Genomic DNA, 21789 nt, shown 5'->3' on the forward strand with positions numbered 1-21789 from the left:
ACTCCCTCCCATAGCAAATACAAAACATGCAGAGTGGAGGGAAACAAACGCTGGGAGAGGGTAGCCAGAGGCTCAATGAAATTGTTGATGGTCTGAGAGATGTTGGTGGTAGTGTAGTGGTTAAGGAGCTGGGCTAGTAGCCTGAAAGTTGTCGGTTCAATTCCCGGCTTCCACCCTTGTGCCCTTGAGCAAGGCACTTAACCCCAAGTTGCTCCGGGGACAATGTGATCCATTGTAATATAGCTGACATATGTAAGTCACTTTGGTCAAGAAGTGTCTGCTAAATGTAATGTAATGTAATGTAATGTAATCCATCACCATTCACAAACACTGGTTTGCATTTTCTTTTTATTGTGACATTTCGTGGTTATTTTCACTGCTAATCTGTTTTTCTCTGCTGCCATGAAAGAGACAGAATGCAGCAAAGCAGCACACAGAAACGCAAGCCGGGAGGCGTGTTGATGTGATGGCAAAAAGGCGTACTCTTTCACAAGCGTGAAAGTGCCTTGCTTGCTTTTAGGGAGTGAAACCCATCTCTCTTGTGATCCGCCTGTTGCATAGCAGTACGTCGGTTGCACGGCACAGGAAGAGCTCACACAATGGAGCTGCAGGCCGACAAGACTCTCCGTTCCCGAACATGACCCTTTCTCTCTCTCTCTCTCTCAAAGTCCAGCCATTAACAGCCTTCAGCTGCTGAGTCACCCACTAGCCATCCCGCCAAAAGACGCTTTATTGTCAGCGCCGTAATTTATGGCGTGGTGGTGACAGAGCGCCGAGCACAAGGCCACGGGTTCTTCTTTCTGAGAGCTGAACCGCGTCTCCACAGAAACTGAGGGTTTCTTTCTTTCCTTTGTTTTTTTTTTTTTTTAAAAAGAAAGATTCACCTACCTAGACCATCAGAAATAATGATAAAAAAAGGCCTTTTCACTTCTCTCATTAAATTTGGGATTGAGTCATGATTGTGGCTGGTTTTAAAACAATGTCTAAAGAATACTCTGAATAGTCCATAAGTTAGGGGTCATTTTTTAATGAGAAAGAAGCATCAGTAGGGGTCATGTTATGGTTTGCTTTGGAGAAGGTCAAGAGAGAGTGCAGCAGTACATTTTTCACTGCAGAAAATGACAGCCTTAGAAAAAAAAATGAGAAAGAAGAGGGAGAAAGAGAAAAAAAAAAGAGAGAACCCCCTAGGGTAGGAATGCAAGCATCGAGTCACACTTCCTGCTTACATAACAAAACACCCTCACCCACCCCTCCCCCCTCAAAAATCAGTCACGGGTCACGGAGTGCTCATATCAAAGGGGGTTCGGAGAAATTGGGCCAGTGTGGCCGTACCTTGTCCCCTTAGCTTGACCCCTTCATTTTCCCCTGCGCCGGACGAGCACTTTCATCTCCTCCCATGATTGTAACTCCACAACAACTACCACCACAAATCCTCCTGCCCCACCACCCACCCACACACACACACCCCCACCCCACCAACTCCTCTTCTGGCCCCTCTCCTGTTGGCTCGATAGCTTCCTCTACACCTCAGCCTCCTGCTCACATTCTGACTGTCACTAAAACCTGCCTCAAAAGAAGCCACCTGCCCATCACCAGCCATTTGATGTGTGAGTGGGTGTGAGCGAGGTGTCAAGGTTTGTCAGCGGTGCACGTCTTGCATCTATCTAGTCTGCACCAGCAGCTGGTCTTCACTTAGATAATTCCTTGGCTTGTATTTAGATTCTTGGCCTTACATTCGTACATTTAACAAATGCCTCATCCAAAATGCTGATAGACATGCTTGTGCAAAATCGGAAAATGCGCCTGGCATTAAAACCGAACACTGGAAATTGGTAGGCACATGTATCAATGCACACAGACTGCATCAGGGAGGGTAAACAGTTGGTGTTTGTCCCGAATTTTTTAAGTGAACTTTTCACACAGACAGCCAAGCCATGGTGTTAAAGGACATTCTCTTCTTTGGAGAGCAGCGCTTTTCTTCATTGGGCACGGATAAAAGAGTCAGGCTTGGGTCTCCTGACCGACCGCCAGTGGTGTGGAGCCATGGGCTCAGTGGCGCACTAGGCTACCACACAAACATCATGCGCTCCGCTCCACTCCCATCCTGTCCTTTGTCTTCTCCATGAAAATGCCTCTCGCTTTCTCTCCATCTCTCCCTCCCTTTCTCACTCGTTCCCTTCTCTCTTTCACCCATCTCGGTTTCCCCTCCTCTCTTCCCCTTTCTCGCTCTAAAAACACACGCAAACACACACTCTTGCTTTCAATTTTTTGATATCTGTCTCTTATCTTCTCTTGAACACATGCACTCTTCACTTCTCTGTAATTTTTCCTCTCCCTCTCCCCTCATGTCCTTCCCCCTCTCTCTCTCTCCCTCCTCCTCCCTCTTTCTCTCTCTCTCTCTCTCTCTCCCCCTCTCGTGCTCAGCAGGCCTGGCCAGGAACCTCTCTCCCCCTGCTGTCTGCCTGTCTGCTACTCCTCTCAGCCCCCAATTACGCCGCTCGCATGAGGCATTAGCCGGGGAAATCAGCCGTGCTCACTCGCCACACACTCAGCGCCAGAGCCCCGTTTGGGCAAATTCAATCAGCTGTGCCGCTGAGAAGACTTTAGATTCATTTATATAATTCATATATTTTATGCGGCTTACAGCTGACCGACTGTGTGGCCAAGGGGCCGGAAAAAAGCCTGAGGAGCTGCCAGAAGAGCACGCAGGCGGTTGTCTGACATGTTTAGATCAGGCTGAACACTCAGCAGAGAAAACACTCCCGGGGTGAAACCTCATCTCCCCGAGCCTTAATCTGCCCTGCTTCAAAAGGAGATGGGGAAAAAAAAAAAAAAAAAAAAACAGAGCTCGGCCGCTTTGGCATTTCCCTCCCTTTTAAAACCCCGCTCGGACCTTCCGCCTGTCAAACCGTTTCCCCCCCCTGTGCGTTTCTTAATGGTACTCGGGCCGGATCTTCACCTCCTCTGCTTTCAGTAGAGTCTTCATCCATCACTTCCTCTGAAAGATGGGATGAAGAAGAGAAAAAAGAGGAAAAGAAACCTTCAGACTTAAACCTTAAGAAAACAGTTCCGTCCATGTAGTCGCCCGATCCCATCGATGAACAATGTACTGCAAACAACAGGGTTGTCACACATGAGGGACAAAGAGGGGCTTTGTTGTGGCTAACGGAGGAGATGGGGAGAGCTCATCATAAAGTCTGGGGCTATACCGGTCAGATGGGGGAGAGTAGGAGGAGGGAGGGAGGGAGGGAGAGAGAGCGAGAGAGAGAGCGAGAGAGAGAGCGAGAGAAAGAAAGAGTATCAGGAGAAGGGAGGAGGGAAGAGAGGGAGGGGGAGAAAAAGAAAGAAAGACAGAAAGAAAGAAAGAATAAATAAAGAATATCAGTAACAGCCAGGGAGGGAGAGAGAGTGGGACAGAAAGAGAGAACAGAGAGCAAGAGAGACAGAGAGAGGGGTGGGGGTCCCAGTGGTGGTTGCTGTGCGAGCCTGAGACTGCAGAGGTTGCAGAGGTGAGTGAGTCCAGTCAGGGAGAAAGGGGAGAGGAGGCTGAGGGCCTGGCCAGCACATGACCACCACAAACGTGTCTGCAAACACCAAGATTCGCACATGCTCCGTTGCATCAGATCAGGCCAGCGAGGGCTCCGAGCGTGAGGCTTAAGACGTCTGAGTGAGGGATGACTGAGGCGGTGAGGAGAAGAGGACTGGATCTCATAATGTCCAAAAACAAACAAACAAACACACAAAATCCTTTGGACTTGTAGTACTTATTTACTCCACAGAGATTCAAGAATCAACCACAGGAACAGCCAAGGCCTTCATCACTTCCCTTCATTGTTCAACGGACAATGTCTCTTCAGTCATCTCCTCATTGGTTTATAGAACCAACCTGTAGTTCATAAGCATCACTGACAGCAGCCATCAGATTGGTGTCCATAGTCTATGGTGCACTGACCAACTGTAAGTTCTTGAGAAGTCCTGAGATGGCAAGATTTTTCGCATTGCTGTTCAAAATAAGGCTGTTCTTAAGTGAAAGACACAAATACGTGTGTGTGTTGATATAGACAATAAAAAAGAAAATGCTTTCCCTGCTACATCTGGGAGTAGTTTACAAGAGTTAATTCACGCTCACATGGACCATTGCTTTGGATTAGTGATGAAACCGTGCTAGGTCAATCCCCCTCACATGGCTAAGAATGGTACCTTCCAAATATTTCTAAACACTCACCATTCGGTAACTGTTTGTGCTTGTTTGTGTGTGTGTGGAGATGAATTCCATTTTGACTAGGCCCAGGTATTGGTGACATGAGGATATAAAAAATATATGCTTCCTATCCATCTATAAACAAAATGGAAGCCAGCTAAGGACATACATTTGCCAACACAGGATAGAAAGCATGATTTCCTTTGACTTGCAAAGAATTCAGATATTTACCGTAGTGCATACTTTTCCTTTCAATACTCCACACAAAAGCATCGTAAGCTTGTATAACTATTATCTCGCGTTATGACACTTGTGTAAATTGGAATGCTATTCATTAAGCATTTGTAAAGGTGTCATAACACGCATAGCTCCAGTTACCCTAGCAAAATGTCAGTGACTCAGATGGCATCTCTGTCCACTTCTCGCCACCTTTTCCATATGTTAAAGTGACCAGGGAATGCGGAGGGAGCATGCTGTGCGTGCTGAATGCCCACCTAACGTTGTCGTGTTTCTGGATGTAGATCTTGTGAAACATCATATCCTCCTGCTTGGCGTTGATGTCGGCTTTCATCTCCATGGCAACGTGGCGGGGAAGCACAGATAGGAGGAGGCGTTCCTGCAAATGGAGAAAGTGAGTGAGAGAGTGTAAGAGAGAGAGTGAGAGAGTATGAGAGTGTAAGAGAGAGAGTGAGATAGAGTAAGAGAGTGATAGAGAGAGCGAGAGAGCGACAGTAAGAGAATGTGAGAGTATGTGAGAGAGAGAGAGAGAAAGAGAAAGAAAAAAAAGACATTAGCTGGTTGTTGATATTTTTTCCATCACATTTTGTTCCTTTTCAAGAGACTGACGTTCAGGCCGACGCTGTGCTGCACTGCTCTCCTGTGTCACAGCCTGTTGTTGACGGCATGAGGTGTCGTCACGGGTAACACAAGCTGTAACTAACGTCACGTCAGCGCACTGCTGTTGGCCCGTTCGAGGCGTGCCGAAGAGGGGGAGGAGGCAGGTGAGCGGGGTGAGCATGGGGGTGTGCTGAGGCTAACAGCCCGAAGAGGAGGCACTGGGGCCCAAACGCTGAGGATCCCCATGTCAGCGTAGGCAAATTACCAGCGCTCCAGAGCTCCATGCACAAACTCATTTAATCAGCTCCCCCACCGCCCCCTACCAACGCCGCCACCCCAGAACAAACACCGGGCAGTCCACACAAAAATGCCAAGAACGCCAGGGACACGCTGAAGGGACACGCTTCAAACTATTTCAAACTCATTGACTCCAGCCTGCATCCCCCCCCCCCACCTCACACACACACGCACACACACCCTCTCACCCTAGTCTCTGGTCTGATGAGCACCAACCCCAAAAACCACTCATTAACATGTATCCAAGAGAGAGAGAGAACCACCCCACACATACACACAGTGCCATCACCTTAAACCACCACCCCTCCCCACACACCCACGCCATCACCTTACACCACCAACCCCACACACACACAGTGCCATCACCTCCCCACCCCACACACACCATCACCTTACCCCCCCCCCACACACACACAGTGCCATCACCCCCCCCACACACACACACAGTGCTATCACCTTACCCCCCCCCACACACACACACAGTGCCATCACCCCCCACACACACACACACACATCCCCCCAGTGTCCTCACCTGCTGCTGGTTTTCCCTCTGTGAGTGGAGGCGAGCCTGGATGCACTCGCGGGTCTCCTGGAAGGCCTGCCTCTGGGAACCCTCGGCTGGATAGTGGGTGCACACACCCACGATGTTGGTGCACGAGAAGATCAGTACGTTGGATACCAGCTGTGGAATGGAGGAGGAGGAGAAGGAGAAGAGAGAGAGAGAAATAGAAAGAGAAAGAGAAAAAGAGAGAGAATGGAGATGTTTTAGGTATTTTCACATGGGAACACCGAACACTATTGTTCAAGTCAAGGGCGTAGGTTTGGTCTCAGCTTTGGTGGGGACACATCCACAACTCCTGTTGTCACGAAACCAACATTATTGTTTCAATACCAATAGCAAGTGAAGAATCTCAATTTCGATACTATTGCGATTTTTTTAAATTTGATTTGGTTTGTGTGATTTGTGAGATCATTCACATCAGTGGCAATAGATTGACCCTCCACACACACACGATGGTTGTCATAGGTTTCTTTTTCATATTTTGGAATTCATATAAACTATACATTTATATTGATAATTATTTATAGTATTTTATGATCTGCATGATTACTTTTTTTTATTTTTTTTTTTTATTTGCAAACATAATTGACATTACAGAAAATGCAACACTACGACATGCACATGAATACTACATACGACAAACAGACGTACATTACATAAACACATACTGTAACTTAACAAGACATCACATTGACTTGGCTTCCACAAACATAACACAACATAACATTAATAACAGAAAGGCTAAGGATGATTTGCGTCCAGGATGATTACAGATATGATTATCAGGGATGAAATTGATGACCGGAATGAAAAGAAGGGGGGATGGGGGGGGGTGCGGATGGTAGCTCTAAGAGTGTGAATGAGGTGGTGTTGGGATGGGGGTGGGGATGGGGGGTGAGGGGTAGTGAGTATGTGAGGATGTATGTGTGTGTGTGTGTGTGCGCATATGTATAAGGCTGGTTTGCTGTTGGGCCAGGAGGAGAGAAGCTGGAACATAGAGAGGGAGAGAGGGAGGGTTTCAGAGGAGAGGAGTTGTAATTATTCTATTAATGATAAGTATAATAATAGGAATAACTGATTGCCTGGTTGATTGCCTGACTGATTGCCAACCTGGGCACCCATTAATGGCCACAGTTCCACCCAGCCCCTGCAGTTATACTGCGACGAGCTGACAGAGGGGAGGACCTGCGTGCCACCCATCGCCCCAGGCCCCCAGCATATGCACACATCCCCCACTACCACGACCAACCACACCTCGCCCCCAGACCTTCACCCAACACGCCACTCTTGACCTAAATATGTACAGTATGTGAATGGCTAGGTTGAGGGGTCTATCTAGAGTGTAGCATTAAAAGAAGTGGGCATGCATGGTGAATATCTGTCAGGATTTCCCCATGCACACCACACTTACCCTGTGTAAGATGTATGCCTCAACAATGTGTGCATTAAAATAAGTGAGGCATGCAGATAGACACCTGATGAGGCATCTACCTGCACTCCACTCTTACCCTAGCCTGTTTTGTAGTTTTTGTTTATGTATGTCACCTAACATGTAGTGCGATTAAAAGAGAGTAAAGCGTGCTGTGTGCTTCCAGGACAAGGCGTGTGCATGAGCGTATGAGGAGGGTGCACACCGGGGGCCCAGGGCCAATAGATAACCCACAGGACCCAACCAATGCCAAAACCACACAGCGACCCGCCAGGACTGAGTCTCCCAAGCCATCCAATGGGGCCCCGGCAGAATAACGATGGGAGAGGCAGAGAGAAAGAGTGAAATTAGTAAAGTTATCAGAGAATGTAAAAAAAAGGGGGAGGGAAAGAAGGGGATGCTATTTATACTACTACTACTACTACTACTACTACTACTACTACTACTACTACTACTACTACTACTACTACTACTACTACTACTACTACTACTACTACTACTACTACTACTACTACTACTACTACTAACAATAACAATAATAGTTCCAGCTACCCTCCCCTGCCTAGTGTTCGATGATATGTGTATCTGTTGATGAAGTGTGTTATGATCGTGTGGAGATGGAACTCAGGCAAAGAGGGTCAGGACTGTAAGTAGGTGATAAAGGGGTACCAAGGAGAGGTTGTATCCTGAGTATTGATTAAGTTTGTAGTTGATAGGTTTTCTAATGATATATAGTCTGTTAACAAGTTTTTCCAATGAGTGATGTGAGCTTTTTTCTTAGATTTCCAGTTCATGAGGATTGTTTTCTTGGCGATAGTCAGCGCTACCAGCAGTGTTTTATTGCAGGAGTTGCTTAAATTGACTGTGGATGGATCTGCATGATTACTAATAGCTAAACATATTTAGTAATTTGATTACATCATATTGATATTTAAATTATTAGGCTACTTATCTATATAAAAAGGGGTTGCTAGGTTACGGGGACGCTGGCGAGACACGCCGCTCCGCCTGGCATCGTGTTTTTGTTTGTTTTTATGTAATGTTCGTAATTTTATGTAATTAGAGGGGATGCATCCAGCAATTAGAATCCTATGGCAGGTGTTCAGGCCACCTGGCCCAACTGCCAGTCTCAGGCTTTAAGCATACAAACTGGCCCTAAACTACACATCCTTTTCAACTGCTTCCTCTGCCAAAAACTGTTTCAAAATAAAAGTCCTCACTACAATATTTCACTGTTAAACAATGTAACCCTTTAAACTACTGAACTTTTTAACTGTTCAGCCATTGTAACTGTTACTTGTCATCAACTATGACTCCTACCCACTGTAGCTAGTTAGCATGGTTAGCATAGTTAGCATTGCTAACATTGTTAGCATTTTTAGCAAAACTGTTAAAAATGATTAGCTAAGTTAGCTAAGTAACATGGTTAGCATAGTTAGCATGTTAGCATGCTAATTAGCATTTTTAACAAAACTGCTAAAAATGATTAGCTAAGTTAGCTAAGTAACATGGTTAACATAGTTAGCATGCTAGCATGTTAACATACTAGTTAGCATAGTTAGCATAACTGCTAAAAATTATTAGCTAAGTTAGCTAAGTAACATGGTTAGCATAGTTAGCATGTTAGTTAGCATAACTGCTAAAAATGATTAGCTAGGTTAGCGAACATAATTAGCATGCCTACTAAAAATGATTAGCTAAGTTAGCTAAGTCACATGGTAAGCATACTTAACATGTTAGCCTGCTAGTTAGCATACCTACTAAAAATGATTAGCTAGGTTAGCTAAGTCACATGGTTAACATAGTTAACATGTTAGCATTGCTAACATGCTAGTTAGCATAACTACTAAAAATGAAAACATTAGCGAAGTTAACTAAGTTAAGTAACTTGGTTAACATTATTATCTTTGATAACATAGTTAGCATAACTGCTAGCAAACATTAGAGCCATTCCAACTGTCAGTTATCGTCAATTATCTACCTAAATAATTTAACCATTTAAATTATCCACCTATTTAACCGTTCAATCATTCCAACTATATTAAACCTTATCTACCAAGCAAATCATTTAACTATATAAACTATCCACCTATTTAACTGTTCAGTCATTCCAACTATATTAAACCTCATCTACCTAGCAACCAATATAGTTTGTTTTTACTCTGTATGATATTTTACATAATATTTTTTGCATTTTCATGCACTGTATTTCCTTCAGGAAATGCTTTTCTAGTTATTAGAGGGGATGCATCCCCTCTATTGAAATCAGAAAACTTCTTCTTATTATTTTTCTTTTTACCTTTTTGTGTGCGCTATTCAGCCCAAACCGCTTAACGTACAAATTTGGTTCAAACACCGTTCCGTAGATCTTCCAAGGCTTTACAGTCCTATCCGTTTTTCATTTTTGAGAAGTTTATACTTTTTGAGATATTTGTAATTAAAAGTGTATTTTTCCCCCATAGACTTGAATGGGGGCTGTGATGTCATAATAGAGCCAGCTGCGCTCGTTAAGTAGTTCTCAGAGCAGTTCCCAGGCTAATCAGAACACTGGCACAGGTGTCACCTGTGAGGAATTCAACTGTCTCAGCCTCTAAGCATACAATCTAGCTCTATCTGAACTACACATCCTGTTAAAGTGTTTCCTGTGTGTCAAAATAAAAGTCCCAGCCATATCTCATGCATTCAGCATTATATCTCCAGAACGGCTTGACGTACATGCTTCAAATTTGATACGAGTGTTTTTATGGACTCAAAGATGAAGTGAGTTGATGTTGGAGGTTGAAGGTCAAATGTCAAGGTCAAAAACACCTTGAGTGTTATATCTCAAGAATGCCATGTCACACACGATTCAAATTTGGTTACTCCAAAAGCACCTTTGCAGGTATCACAAGGTCAACAGCCCCACCAACACCCTAACCAGCAGATTGCATCCCCTCGTGTAATTCCTCGGAATTGCATTTCTAGTTATTATTATTTTTCTTTTTACCTTTTTGTGCGCGCTATTCAGCCCAAACCGCTTAACATACAAATTTGGTTCAAACACCGTTCCGTAGATCTTCCAAGGCTTTACCGTCCTATCCGTTTTTCATTTTTGAGAAGTTTATACTTTTTGAGATATTGGTAATTAAAAGTGTATTTTTCCCCCATAGACTTGAATGGGGGCTGTGATGTCATAATAGAGCCAGCTGCGCTCGTTAAGTAGTTCTCAGAGCAGTTCCCAGGCTAATCAGAACACTGGCACAGGTGTCACCTGTGAGGAATTCAACTGTCTCAGCTTCTAAGCATACAATCTAGCTCTACCTGAACTACACATCCTGTTAAAGTGTTTCCTGTGTGTCAAAATAAAAGTCCCAGCCATCTCTCATGCATTCAGCATTATATCTCCAGAACGGCTTGACGTACATGCTTCAAATTTGGTACGAGTGTTTTTATGGACTCAAAGATGAAGTGAGTTGAAGTTGGAGGTTGAAGGTCAAATGTCAAGGTCAAAAACACCTTGAGTATGATATCTCAAGAATGCCATGTCACACAAGATTCAAATTTGGTTACTCCAAAAGCACCTTTGCAGGCATCACAATTACCCTACCAACCAGCTAGCAGCAAGCTCAACAGCCCCACCAACACCCTAACCAGCAGACTGCATCCCCTCGTGTAATTCCTCGGAATTGCATTTCTAGTGTCATGTTGACGTTTGTCCATTGGGAGCTTGCTATGGCTAGCTCTTGCCCTAGCTGGGCCTCTGACATCCTTCCATCCATCCGTGAGCGGTGCTGCACTTCACTGTCTGGTCGAGGGGATCCCTCGGGACAGCTGGACCTAGGCTACTTACTCTGCGAAATATCTGCCGTGGCCACCGAGCTGTTGCTGACCTGCGATCTGCCATAAAAACTGCAGACTAACGTTAACGGTGAAGAGCTTACGACGGAGTATTAGGGCCACACATGAAGGAAAAAATATTTTTGCCATGTCGACATTAAACTCAACATTTCGAGAATAAAGTTGAAATATCATGTCGACTTTAATCTCAACGTGTCGACATTAAACTCAACATTTTGAGAATAAAGTTAGTTTGGAGAGAGAACGACCGCTCGGGACAATTGAAAGGGAGGACGAATGAAACAATGCAACAAGTGCAACAATGATTCAGAGTGTTCGAGTGCAACAATGATTAGACATAGGACTATATCATGTGGACAAAACATAGAACATATTAACCTACGTTGCTCAGCCAAATACTTTGCTGTTAGGTCCTTATCACGGAGTTACAGGCGATAAATGCGATGGTCAAAAGTAGCCTAAACGTCATAGCGGTTTATTTATTTATTGTAGACCTATTATTAAAGTGTTGTTTTTCATCTAAAGGTTCAACTTCATGCTTATGCACTAGAGGCATACTAGGCACTCCCCAATCCTAGACTTTCACGTTGCTTGTTTGTAATGGATGCAAAACAGCCTATTGCTGAATGTCTATGGAGGGACGAATGAAGCTGTCTTCCCGACCACCCCATGCCTACATGCACACAAAGTGCATAAATAAAGTGCATGCACACATATTCTCTCACGGGATCAAAATAGTATATATGCTTATACCTGTGTTTAGCCTCCTATACGTATTGCAGGTGAGACATGGAAAAGCAGTTTTAGAAAAATGAGTTTTGCCATCCTGGAGAGTGACGGCCTGTGGGTCATGAAGGGCAGTTATTTGGATGTGCAGTGGCCTTAACCACGTAAAACAGAGTGAAATAACATTTTGTATAGAAACATCATCATTGGATACATATATTTTTCTAGCTATTTAGCCTAAACGGCATAGTGCATGGTATTTCCATAACCGCGAGACAGCACTTCACGATGACGGCAATGAGTAGTTAACAGACAAGACGCAATCTATCTGAATATCTGCAATCTATCTGAAATAACACCTATTTGAAGCCCATTTTTCTTTTATGCAACATATTGTGTATTAGTGTAGGCTACATAGCTTAAACTGTGTAGGCTATGTTTAAACAGTAGGGTGCTCCAATAGGGTTTCCAGTGCTCTCCAGACTGCCAGGAAAACGTTAAATCCTCCAGGTTGGACACAGCTGTGCGCCTTCATCATTGCCCTTGGACTATTCAGCCGCTTACAGTTTTTTTCAACTGCTTACACACTAAATCTTCGCTTGTCACACAATTTTCTAAACATGTCCTCCAAACATCATAACCCGACACCAAATCTGCAAAACCATACACTAATTCTCAGTGTTTGACTCAGTTTTCAATTGACTAAAACACATTTTGCAAAACACCACACACAATTTTCTACCTAACACACAAAAATCTAACAGGAAGTAACTTGATTTCGTTCTTCAAACACAACCCATCAAAATGCCACACTAAATCACCAGTGCTTCACTCTTTCTCTTCACATGTGCAAACACTCTTTACTTTACTGAACACCATCCAATCATTGCCTTAGTATAGGTCTATAAAGAGATATACTCTCTATATAGGTATGGACCCTTTCAATCTGCTCCTAGAGGATTTCCAGTTGAAATATTCAGAACCAATGCAGATACTTTGAAAATTACAGTAATCGGACTTTAGCTTACAATAATGTTCTACAAAAAGTTGACTTGACTTGTTGTCTTTTTAACAACGATGTCGAACTTAACATTTTTAAACAATAACGGGATGTTTTCAGATTATTTAGTTTGTGGTAGAATTGTTGTATAAAAGCAATATAGCACTCGTGATTGTGGGATTGGTCATGGATATTCCCACGGCTGTTGTCAACCCCACTCTCACTCGTGCTATATTGCTTAATTACATTACACTTTACTCTCCTATTTGTCTATATTATTGATGCTGGTCTCTAGACCTTACTCTTGCACTGTTGCACTGTTAGACTAATGTTGGACTACTTTTTGCACCTCCACCATGACACTCACTCTCTTGAGCACCTTGCCAGGCACACATAACTAAGGACTATGGTTGGACTACTGTTTGCACCTTCATCATGACACTCACTCCCTTTAGCACCTCACCAGTCCCGGCCCTGTCACTACAAGCGTCTTATGCTTGATCACCCTCAAGCACATTGGACTTTCTTAATTTAACTTAACTTTAACTTATATAGTGTATTTAGTATTTAGTTTTGTTAGTTTTCTTATCTGTCTTCTCTTCTACTGTCTTTATTGTACAGTGGACTTTAGTTATATGTTTATACTTATGTTTACCATTTCTGCTGTAAGTGCATGTTGTGTGTTATTTCTGTATGCTACTTAGACCCTTGAATTCCCCCTTGAGGATCAATAAAGTATCTATCTATAAATAAATAAATATTATTATTATTATTATTATTATATTATTATAGGGCCTATTGCGAGTATAGCTCTCAATACAAATTTCAAGTTTTTGCCTGAAATTGCACTGTGCCTATTTACAAGGGCATTGTTCCCATCTCTTCTGGGGCCTACCATCAAATGTTGGACCTCTATAGAAAGCTGAGAACCTCTAGTTTTCGTAGGAAACAGTCAACATAACTGTGTGACGTACTCACACAGAGTTACAGAGGCTAGAATATAGTTTTTTTCTTTCTGCCGGATTACAAGCATCTCTGAACTGACCACATTTCAGCCCTCTGGGTCACTTGGTATCCCTTAGAAACACAACTGAGCCCTAGCACCAAGTCTTGTGAGGCTGTGTGCAAAAGTAGATCAAGATAGAATGAAAATATGAGTGCTTTAGACCATTATTTGCCAAGGTATGCTCATGCGTTTTGTAAAATGCTTATGGAAACTCCCCATAGGACTTTTTGTTATCCAAAATGCATACTGACACTCAAATGCTTACTGCACATGAACCCCTTCATGTAGAAGCATAATCCTGGTCTCAAATGAAAGGTAACACTTTGAGGTTTCTTGTGGACTATTTAGATTGTATGTCAGGTGTTCTGATATAGACTGACTGCACAAAATATGGAATAATTACAAAAAAGTATCTATTATTGCATTTACTTTGTTGGTTCAATGAGTGTGTATAAGATAAACTATACATCTGTACAACTAATTTTGGATAATACAACATGAAGATTCAATTTCTATGGATTCTTGTGAATATTTCAATACCCAATATGTTGCATCTACTTATGGTGCTGCAGCTACACTGCAGCCAGAAGTCAGGGTAGCACCAAAAGCGGAGGAGGGGGAGGGGGGCATTTTGGATCAAATTTAATTGAGACATAATAAAATTAATCTGAAAATGTAAAGCACTATACACATTGTACATGAAAAAAGTTGTCATTTTTGGATTCCCAAGAGCCAAAGCTTTGAAATGGTGTATAACATTACTATGCTACATATGGTGCATACAATGGATTTAGAATGTTGGGGGGAGGTGGGGGAAGGGGTAACCGTCCCGCCGGCGGGTCATGAGGGTTAAACTGTTAATGTCAGCATGTCGACTTTAAAGTCGACACGTCGAGATTAAAGTCGACATTACATTTCAAATTTATTCTCGAAATGTCGAGTTTATTGTCGACATGTTGACTTTAAAGTCAACATGTCGAGTTTAATCTCGCCATGGCAAAAATATTTTTTTTTTCTTCATGTGTGGCCCTAATACTCCGAAGTAGCCTACTGCAATCTCACGGAGCAACAAACGGTCGCTGTTAAAAGTCCACCGAGTTGCGGATCTGCAAGATCGCACGACTTCAGACTGTGCTTCCAGTGATCTCCAGACTGCAGTCTACTAAAAATGTTAACATTATCTTCAGACTGCCAGTGAATTCACCAGGTTGGTCAGTTGTAAAGAACTTTGTTGGCGTTGCATCGGTCATGAATACACAGCTCTGTGCACAGTTCACGGGTCATCATTGCCCTTGGACATTTTCAGCTGGTTTGGAAATTGGACTCATTTTACCTCCTTATCCTATCACTTTTCCTCCTTTTTAAATGCATTTTCTTTTTTTTACTTTTTTTCTTGTCGGTCATGTCTAGGTCTCACGGGTACGCTGGCGACTACGCCGCTTCGTCCGGCATTTTTTGTATTTGTTATTTTTTAAATGTATTTGTCATGTCTTGATGTCATGGGCACGCTGGTGACTACGCCGCTCTATCTGGCATATTTTTTTCTTTTTGTTATGTGTCTTGTTTGTGGAGCGCTTTGGGTTGCACTCTGTGCATGTTAAATAATAATAAAACTGACTTGACTTGACTATATCACATTTGGTGTGTAAATCTAATTGAGTGCCTGTCACTTTAAGAGGAACGTGAATGCTGAAAAATAGTTTCGCAATAGTTTCGCAAGTGCAAGGATATGTGGATTCAATTCATCATGTTTGCTATGTCATTAAATAAAATACATGTTCAAAAAACTATAACAAGTCAAAGAAAATCTTTCTGGGATGAGATCATAGAAGAGATAAGTGTCTCGCAATGTTTATTTCTATGAGTATGGAAATGCACCAGTTTATCTTTTATTTCTTTGCATTGTGCAGGCTACAGTCACAATTTTACATTAGCCTACATAAACAGAATACAGGAACATTAAAATGTCTCGGATCCATTGTTTATTGCGACTGCAAGATTGGTAGCCCTAACAGTTAGTGATGGTGACTTATAGCCTATGTGACTGTTCGTGTGGCATCCAACATGACTCCTAACTTTGGTTGAAAGATTACAGAAGCTAGGTTAGCTGTGCGAATATCCTGGGTAATATCCTAACAGCTAATGCTATTTTACACAGTAAAATCCGCATTTGAAAGCCTGGTCACCAGTTGCCAATTTGTATGGCTAATTATTTTGCCTAGACTGCAATGAAAAAGCTTCGTATTTGTGGGTGGCATAGCTTATCTACAAACCACAAAGAGGGGCAAACATGTACATGCTGAAGGGCAAAGGGAATATCACAATGTTTTACTCTGGCCTTTTTTGGGATAGGCTATGTATTGGCAGACAGCCCTAATTTACCGTTGTCGTTGACACACCCGCTCGCTTGACTGCCGGTGCAAAGTCTGCAAACAAGTACAGTGCTTTGTCACTCTCTGTGCGTGTAGGCCTACTGTAGCGTGCATGTCAGACAACCCTTCCCCCTCCCCCTCTGTTTTTCAGCAAATCATATGACGACGTTTCTTGTAGGCCTACTGTTGTTTTGGCGGTCGGAATGATCACAAATAAGTTCGCTAAAGGGCAGTTCCAGCGTTATGGATGTGACAATTGGACTCATTTGGTAAACAAAATGCCTTAGAGTGGGGGCAAAATTAGTATCAGTAAATTAATTTGCATAACTTTTAATGTAACCTCTTTCCTCTGAATACTGAGAAATCCTCAAATTTCATATAATCAATTTCATCCTAAGAATAGCCTACAAGGCATTTTATCAGCGTTATGGATGTGACATGAAATGGACACACTTTTGTGAAAGATTACAGGTTTTCTACAAACCTGAATTTTGAAGGAAACTGCCGAAACTATGATATATGTAGCATGAAGGAGACTTGAATGAACACAAAAAGTGTGTTTTTGAAACTATGCGTCATTTTCGTAATGCATTATGTAGGAAAAACTGGCGTTATGGATGTGACGGTTTCACGTTATGGATGTGACGCGTCTGAACCAGTCCTCGACAAACTACATAAAACACATAATTAAGTAGTGAATATTGATATGAAACGATTGAAATAGTAATCATGAAAAACTAGCGATGAAATTATTGCTTCCTCAGTGCCCACTAAGATCCACAGGAAGAATCAGGACAACAAGTAATTTAAAATATAAAAAATACATTTATTTTTTTCTTTAACAGTCATCAATTTTGGTCAGTGATTCCCGGGTTACTGAAACACCAGGGAACATGAAACTTGGTGGCCACTCCCCTAAATAACTAGCCCTACCTGAACCGTTGCACCCAAGATGACAAAATATTTATGGTATGTTAGTCTCAAGAGCCCGCATCAACCTAACCCATACCCAATCATTTGTGATTTGCACACATAAAGTACATGCACGCACACGTGCACACACACGCACATGCGCGCACACACACACACGCACGCACAGTCGCACACATACAGACAGGCAAGCACACACATAAACAAACACATACAGAACAGACAGGCAAGCACACACACACATGCACAAACACCCACCCACATGAATGCAGACACATAAACACACACAAACACAGGCACGCATACGCATGTGCGCATGCAAACACACACACACACACACACACACACACACACACACACACACAAACGCACATGCACACACACGCACACACACACACACTCTCTTATAAACAAAAGCAAACTCACATATGCACACACTCATTTACATGCACATGAGTTGCAGCAGTAGGAGATGGAGACAAATTGACAAGCATGATTTATTTTTGCGAAGAGAATATGCAGGACTGAGAGGCAGCGATGCGGTACATCTAGTTTATTGCTGCCGTTACTCATGTTACTCTGTGGGTATTAGCTACAGAGGACCTGACACTTCAAATGCTGGCATATCGAGTCACATTTAAAATTAAACAGACGTTTAGTGTTAAGCAGACGTGAACGGCAGGCTGAACAGATCTGCAACAGAAGGAGGTTGCTATGTTAACTCCAGCTGCAAAATCAGCCATCTTCACCAGCTAACACGATAATCCAGTTACTGTACAACAACAGTATGACAGTTACAGGAAGATAATCGCTCATCGCAGATTTTCGTTATTAGGCCACCTGAAAATAGGCTATGGCTAGGCTAATCACTGGAGGTATCTTAATATTATGTTTGTTTTGCTAATGGTTAGGCAAGGCCTCCCTGTGGTTTTGATCAACCTAATAATCTTTGAAATGTCAATTGTAAACACTAAGGTAAAATGCCTTGAAACGGACATGCCACCAGTTTTATCGGCTTTGAGGTAGCCTATAAGTCTCCAGTCTTGTAAATTCCCATTATGTAACATCCATAACGCACCATTAAAGGTTTTAAAAGTAAGAAAGGGGCACAATTTGGTCATCACACTTTACATCGATATAAATCAGCTTTGCACAGGCACTATGGACATTGTCGCATCAACACTGTATGTGTAGCATAAACCTTTCCTATAAAATGTTATGGATGTGACATGGCCATGGAACTTGCTGACTTAAAAACAAAAGCCTTACAAATGTAAGGAGGCTCTTAAAGGCAAGCTGAGCATAGACATTGCTCTACCATTCCCTTGTCAATTTGGAATTTGTCAAATGACACAATTTGTTTGAACCTTGGGTCCATTTATCCACTTTTTAAATATGTATAATATTACCATGTGAAAAATGTTGTTTCTGTATGGTTGCACACCATATTTATGATGTAAAAAGAGTGTAATTCTCAATCAAATTCAATCAGATCAGTTACAAACAATAAAATATAGAACCAAAAGAAGATTTTAACAACAGTTCTATTTGCGTATGCACAACTTTTTTTCCATGGTAAGGATGACCTTTGCATGGAATTGCCCTAAAATATTGGTGGGGACAATTTGGTCATCTTAAAATATTGATTAGGACTAGTCCTTAGCGTCCCACCCTAAATCTACGCCCATGGTTCAAGTTAACCATACTATTTATGAAATTACCAAACAGTTAAACCAACACCAAATGTGTGCAGAGCACAGTGATGAGAAACAGTCACTGGAGGAGCCTTGCTGGGGTTGGAGCGAGGCGGACGGCCTGTGACACAGTCTGTCTTCACTGGGCTTTAGCACTTCTGCGCTACTCTGTTGAGATCTGGCATAAACAAACCAGGCCTCGCTTCCCCCTGTGATGAGTATGCAGCTCCAAAAAAAGAACAGGGATGCCGGAGTTAATGAATGAGCGAGGGAGTGAGAGAGGGAGAGAGAGAGGGAGCGAGAGCCCATGAGACAGAGAGAGAGAAAAAAAGAGAAGGGAGAGAGAGAGAGAGAGAGAGAGAGAGAGAGAGAGAGAGAGAGAGAGAGAGAGAGAGAGAGAGAGAGAGAGAGACAGAGAGAGAGAGAGAGACACCGACATACTATAGAGTAGTTAAAGCTGTTATCATAACGAAAGAGCGGGCCTCCCTCTGTCCTCTACACTTTCTTTCCCTCTCTCTCTCTCCCCCCTCTATGAATTCAAGTCTTTCAATTAACTCTCTTTCCTTCTTCCCCCCTCTCTCTCCCTCTCTCTCTCAGACAGGGTCAGGAACAGAGCGTCTCTGCCTCCTCTCTAAACACTGGTACCAGGGCACGGGGGCCACTGTTTCCATAACATCGCCCCGTCTGAATGGAGATGCTCGTCTGCACACACATCTCGCTGCTCTGACCTCAGCAGCCATGGTGACCGGCCTAATGGACTCTCTCTGTGTGTGTTTGTGTGTGTGTGTGTGTGTGTGTGTGTGTGTGTGTGTGTGTGTGTGTGTGTGTGTGTGTGTGTGTGTCAGACACACATACACGGAACTTTAGGTCAGACAAACTTCAGATGACCTTTGCTATCTAGTCAGCATCAAGGCGAGGGGTCCAGCCAGACAGCTTGCAGGCCTACCATGGTGCTGTTCACACCCCCAAAAATGGGATAACGAAGCGGGACCGGAAGAACGCCAATGTGTCTCATTCGCACCACACAGTCCAATTCACACCGGCGGCGCGTGGAGCTCAGGACAATCACACACGTCCGGCAGCGTCCGGCAGCCTCGGTCGAATCAATATGGAGCTTGGGGCAGGGGGTAGGGAGGGAACTGGGAGTGACGATTAAACAGGTCTCAAAACAAACAGAGGAGAGGGGAACCATCACGCAGGAGATTAACCAGGGCGAGAGGTGCATGATGAGATAGCGGACTTAAAACTTGTAGCTGCGATCATATACGCATGAACACTCTCTCTCTCTCTCTCTCACACACACACGGGCACTCATGCATGGGCAAACTGCGCACCCGCATGCACGCCACACACACAATGAAACCTTTCCTCTAACACATTTTGTTTGTTTAAGTGACAGATCAGGTGATGGCCCATTAATGAATAATTTTCCAGTAAACATTGTTTTGTATCAAAATGACAAGAGAGTTGCATTATTATGTTTCTGAGGAGGTTCTATAGCTTTGTTTACATCCACCTGGTAGGAAAGGGACAAGGTGAACCCATTGAACATCATTGTCTGCAGCTGCCTCTCAGTAGGCTACATCTCTGTATTTCAGCAGTCAACATTTCAGGCATCAATAAACGTGATGATGAAACGTTATCCCATTGTTCAATACTTGATAGCTTGTCACAGGAACGTTATTTCGCTAAAATCGCCTTGATTTGGTGCATTGATCTGTATCGATAACGTTATGGGAGAACCTGCATGTAGCCTAATGATAGCCTAACTTTTTTTCTCTGTTCAAAACTCTGTTTACACGAAGACTCTGCAGTGCCTTGCCTACCATTCTTGCCTACCACTCTAGTTGTAAACAAACGGTGACGTAACATTAGAACGGAGGTGCAAAACCTTAATAAACTAAGGACAGTAGGCTACAGTACATGTGTATATATATGTGGTTGAATTTCTGAGGAAGAACCTGCATTTGCATCTGCAAGTCAAACCGAACTTGAGGAGGTGGAGCTGGTGTGAGATAGGATTTGAGTCAGTTCCTGTTGACTCGTCATTTCTACCCCACTCATTAATGGCCCATTAACACCTACATTTCCTGTAAACCTTGTGCCCCCTTGTCGAAGACAAATGTTTTCTTCACACAAGCTGAACGAAATTTCACTACATGCTTTACGTTAGTACTTCTAAGTATGTGACAAATAAACCTTGTATTCTTGTAAATGTGTGATTGGGTCCTCTGACCTAATGTGGTAACAGAACATCAACGTCCTCCTCTATTGCAAGGGAAGGGTAGAGACAAATAACAGATTTCCACTGTTAATAGTTTACAAATATTTCAGCAACGAAACATTGCAAAGTGGGCATGCAAAATGTAAAAGGAATGGTGTTTGCATGACTGTAGGCTAGCCCTTGGTGAAACAGGAACAGGAATTTAAGTATCGATCCCATCACGCTGGTATCGATCCGATACCAATACCAATGTTGGTATCGATACTATCGATATTTGGATCGATATGCCCACGCCTATTGCACGCTTGAATTTGTCAGGACAGAAGCCAGACACCTTCCCTACCTGTTTGCAGCATGGAGCAAATGACAACAGCATAGTCAAAGGTAAGTAAGGCATTTAGTTTTATCCAATTGTTATGATAGTCAGTCTTTCTCGGTGTCGTGTTGCTCTAGCTGAGCTGATCAGACTGCCCACATTCCGTTAGCAGCTATCAATAGCTAACGTTAGTGATGTCTAGTTATGACTGTGAATGGTAGAAGCTTGCAATGTTTTGGGAAGACATAACCGGTAATGCTGAACAGGGATGTTCCTAAAACATTCACTTTCAGGAACAACTTCGTGTAAAATGGATGTCAGCAAGGAACGTTCTTGGAAATAGTGTGGTGTTGTTGAA

At 43.0% G+C, this 21789-nt stretch overlaps 1 protein-coding gene across 1 annotated transcript in view; it reads right to left on the reverse strand.

The window, feature by feature from the left end:
• Window positions 1–21789, reverse strand: part of adcy5 (adenylate cyclase 5) — a 101141-nt gene that overhangs the window by 31799 nt on the left and 47553 nt on the right. Inside the window, 2 exon segments of the mRNA XM_042084655.1 lie at window positions 4696–4817; window positions 5868–6017. Of these exon segments, the coding sequence (XP_041940589.1) occupies window positions 4696–4817; window positions 5868–6017 (272 nt within the window).

The sequence above is a fragment of the Alosa sapidissima genome, chromosome 2, assembly GCF_018492685.1.
Source record: "Alosa sapidissima isolate fAloSap1 chromosome 2, fAloSap1.pri, whole genome shotgun sequence".
Taxonomy (NCBI): domain Eukaryota; kingdom Metazoa; phylum Chordata; class Actinopteri; order Clupeiformes; family Clupeidae; genus Alosa; species Alosa sapidissima.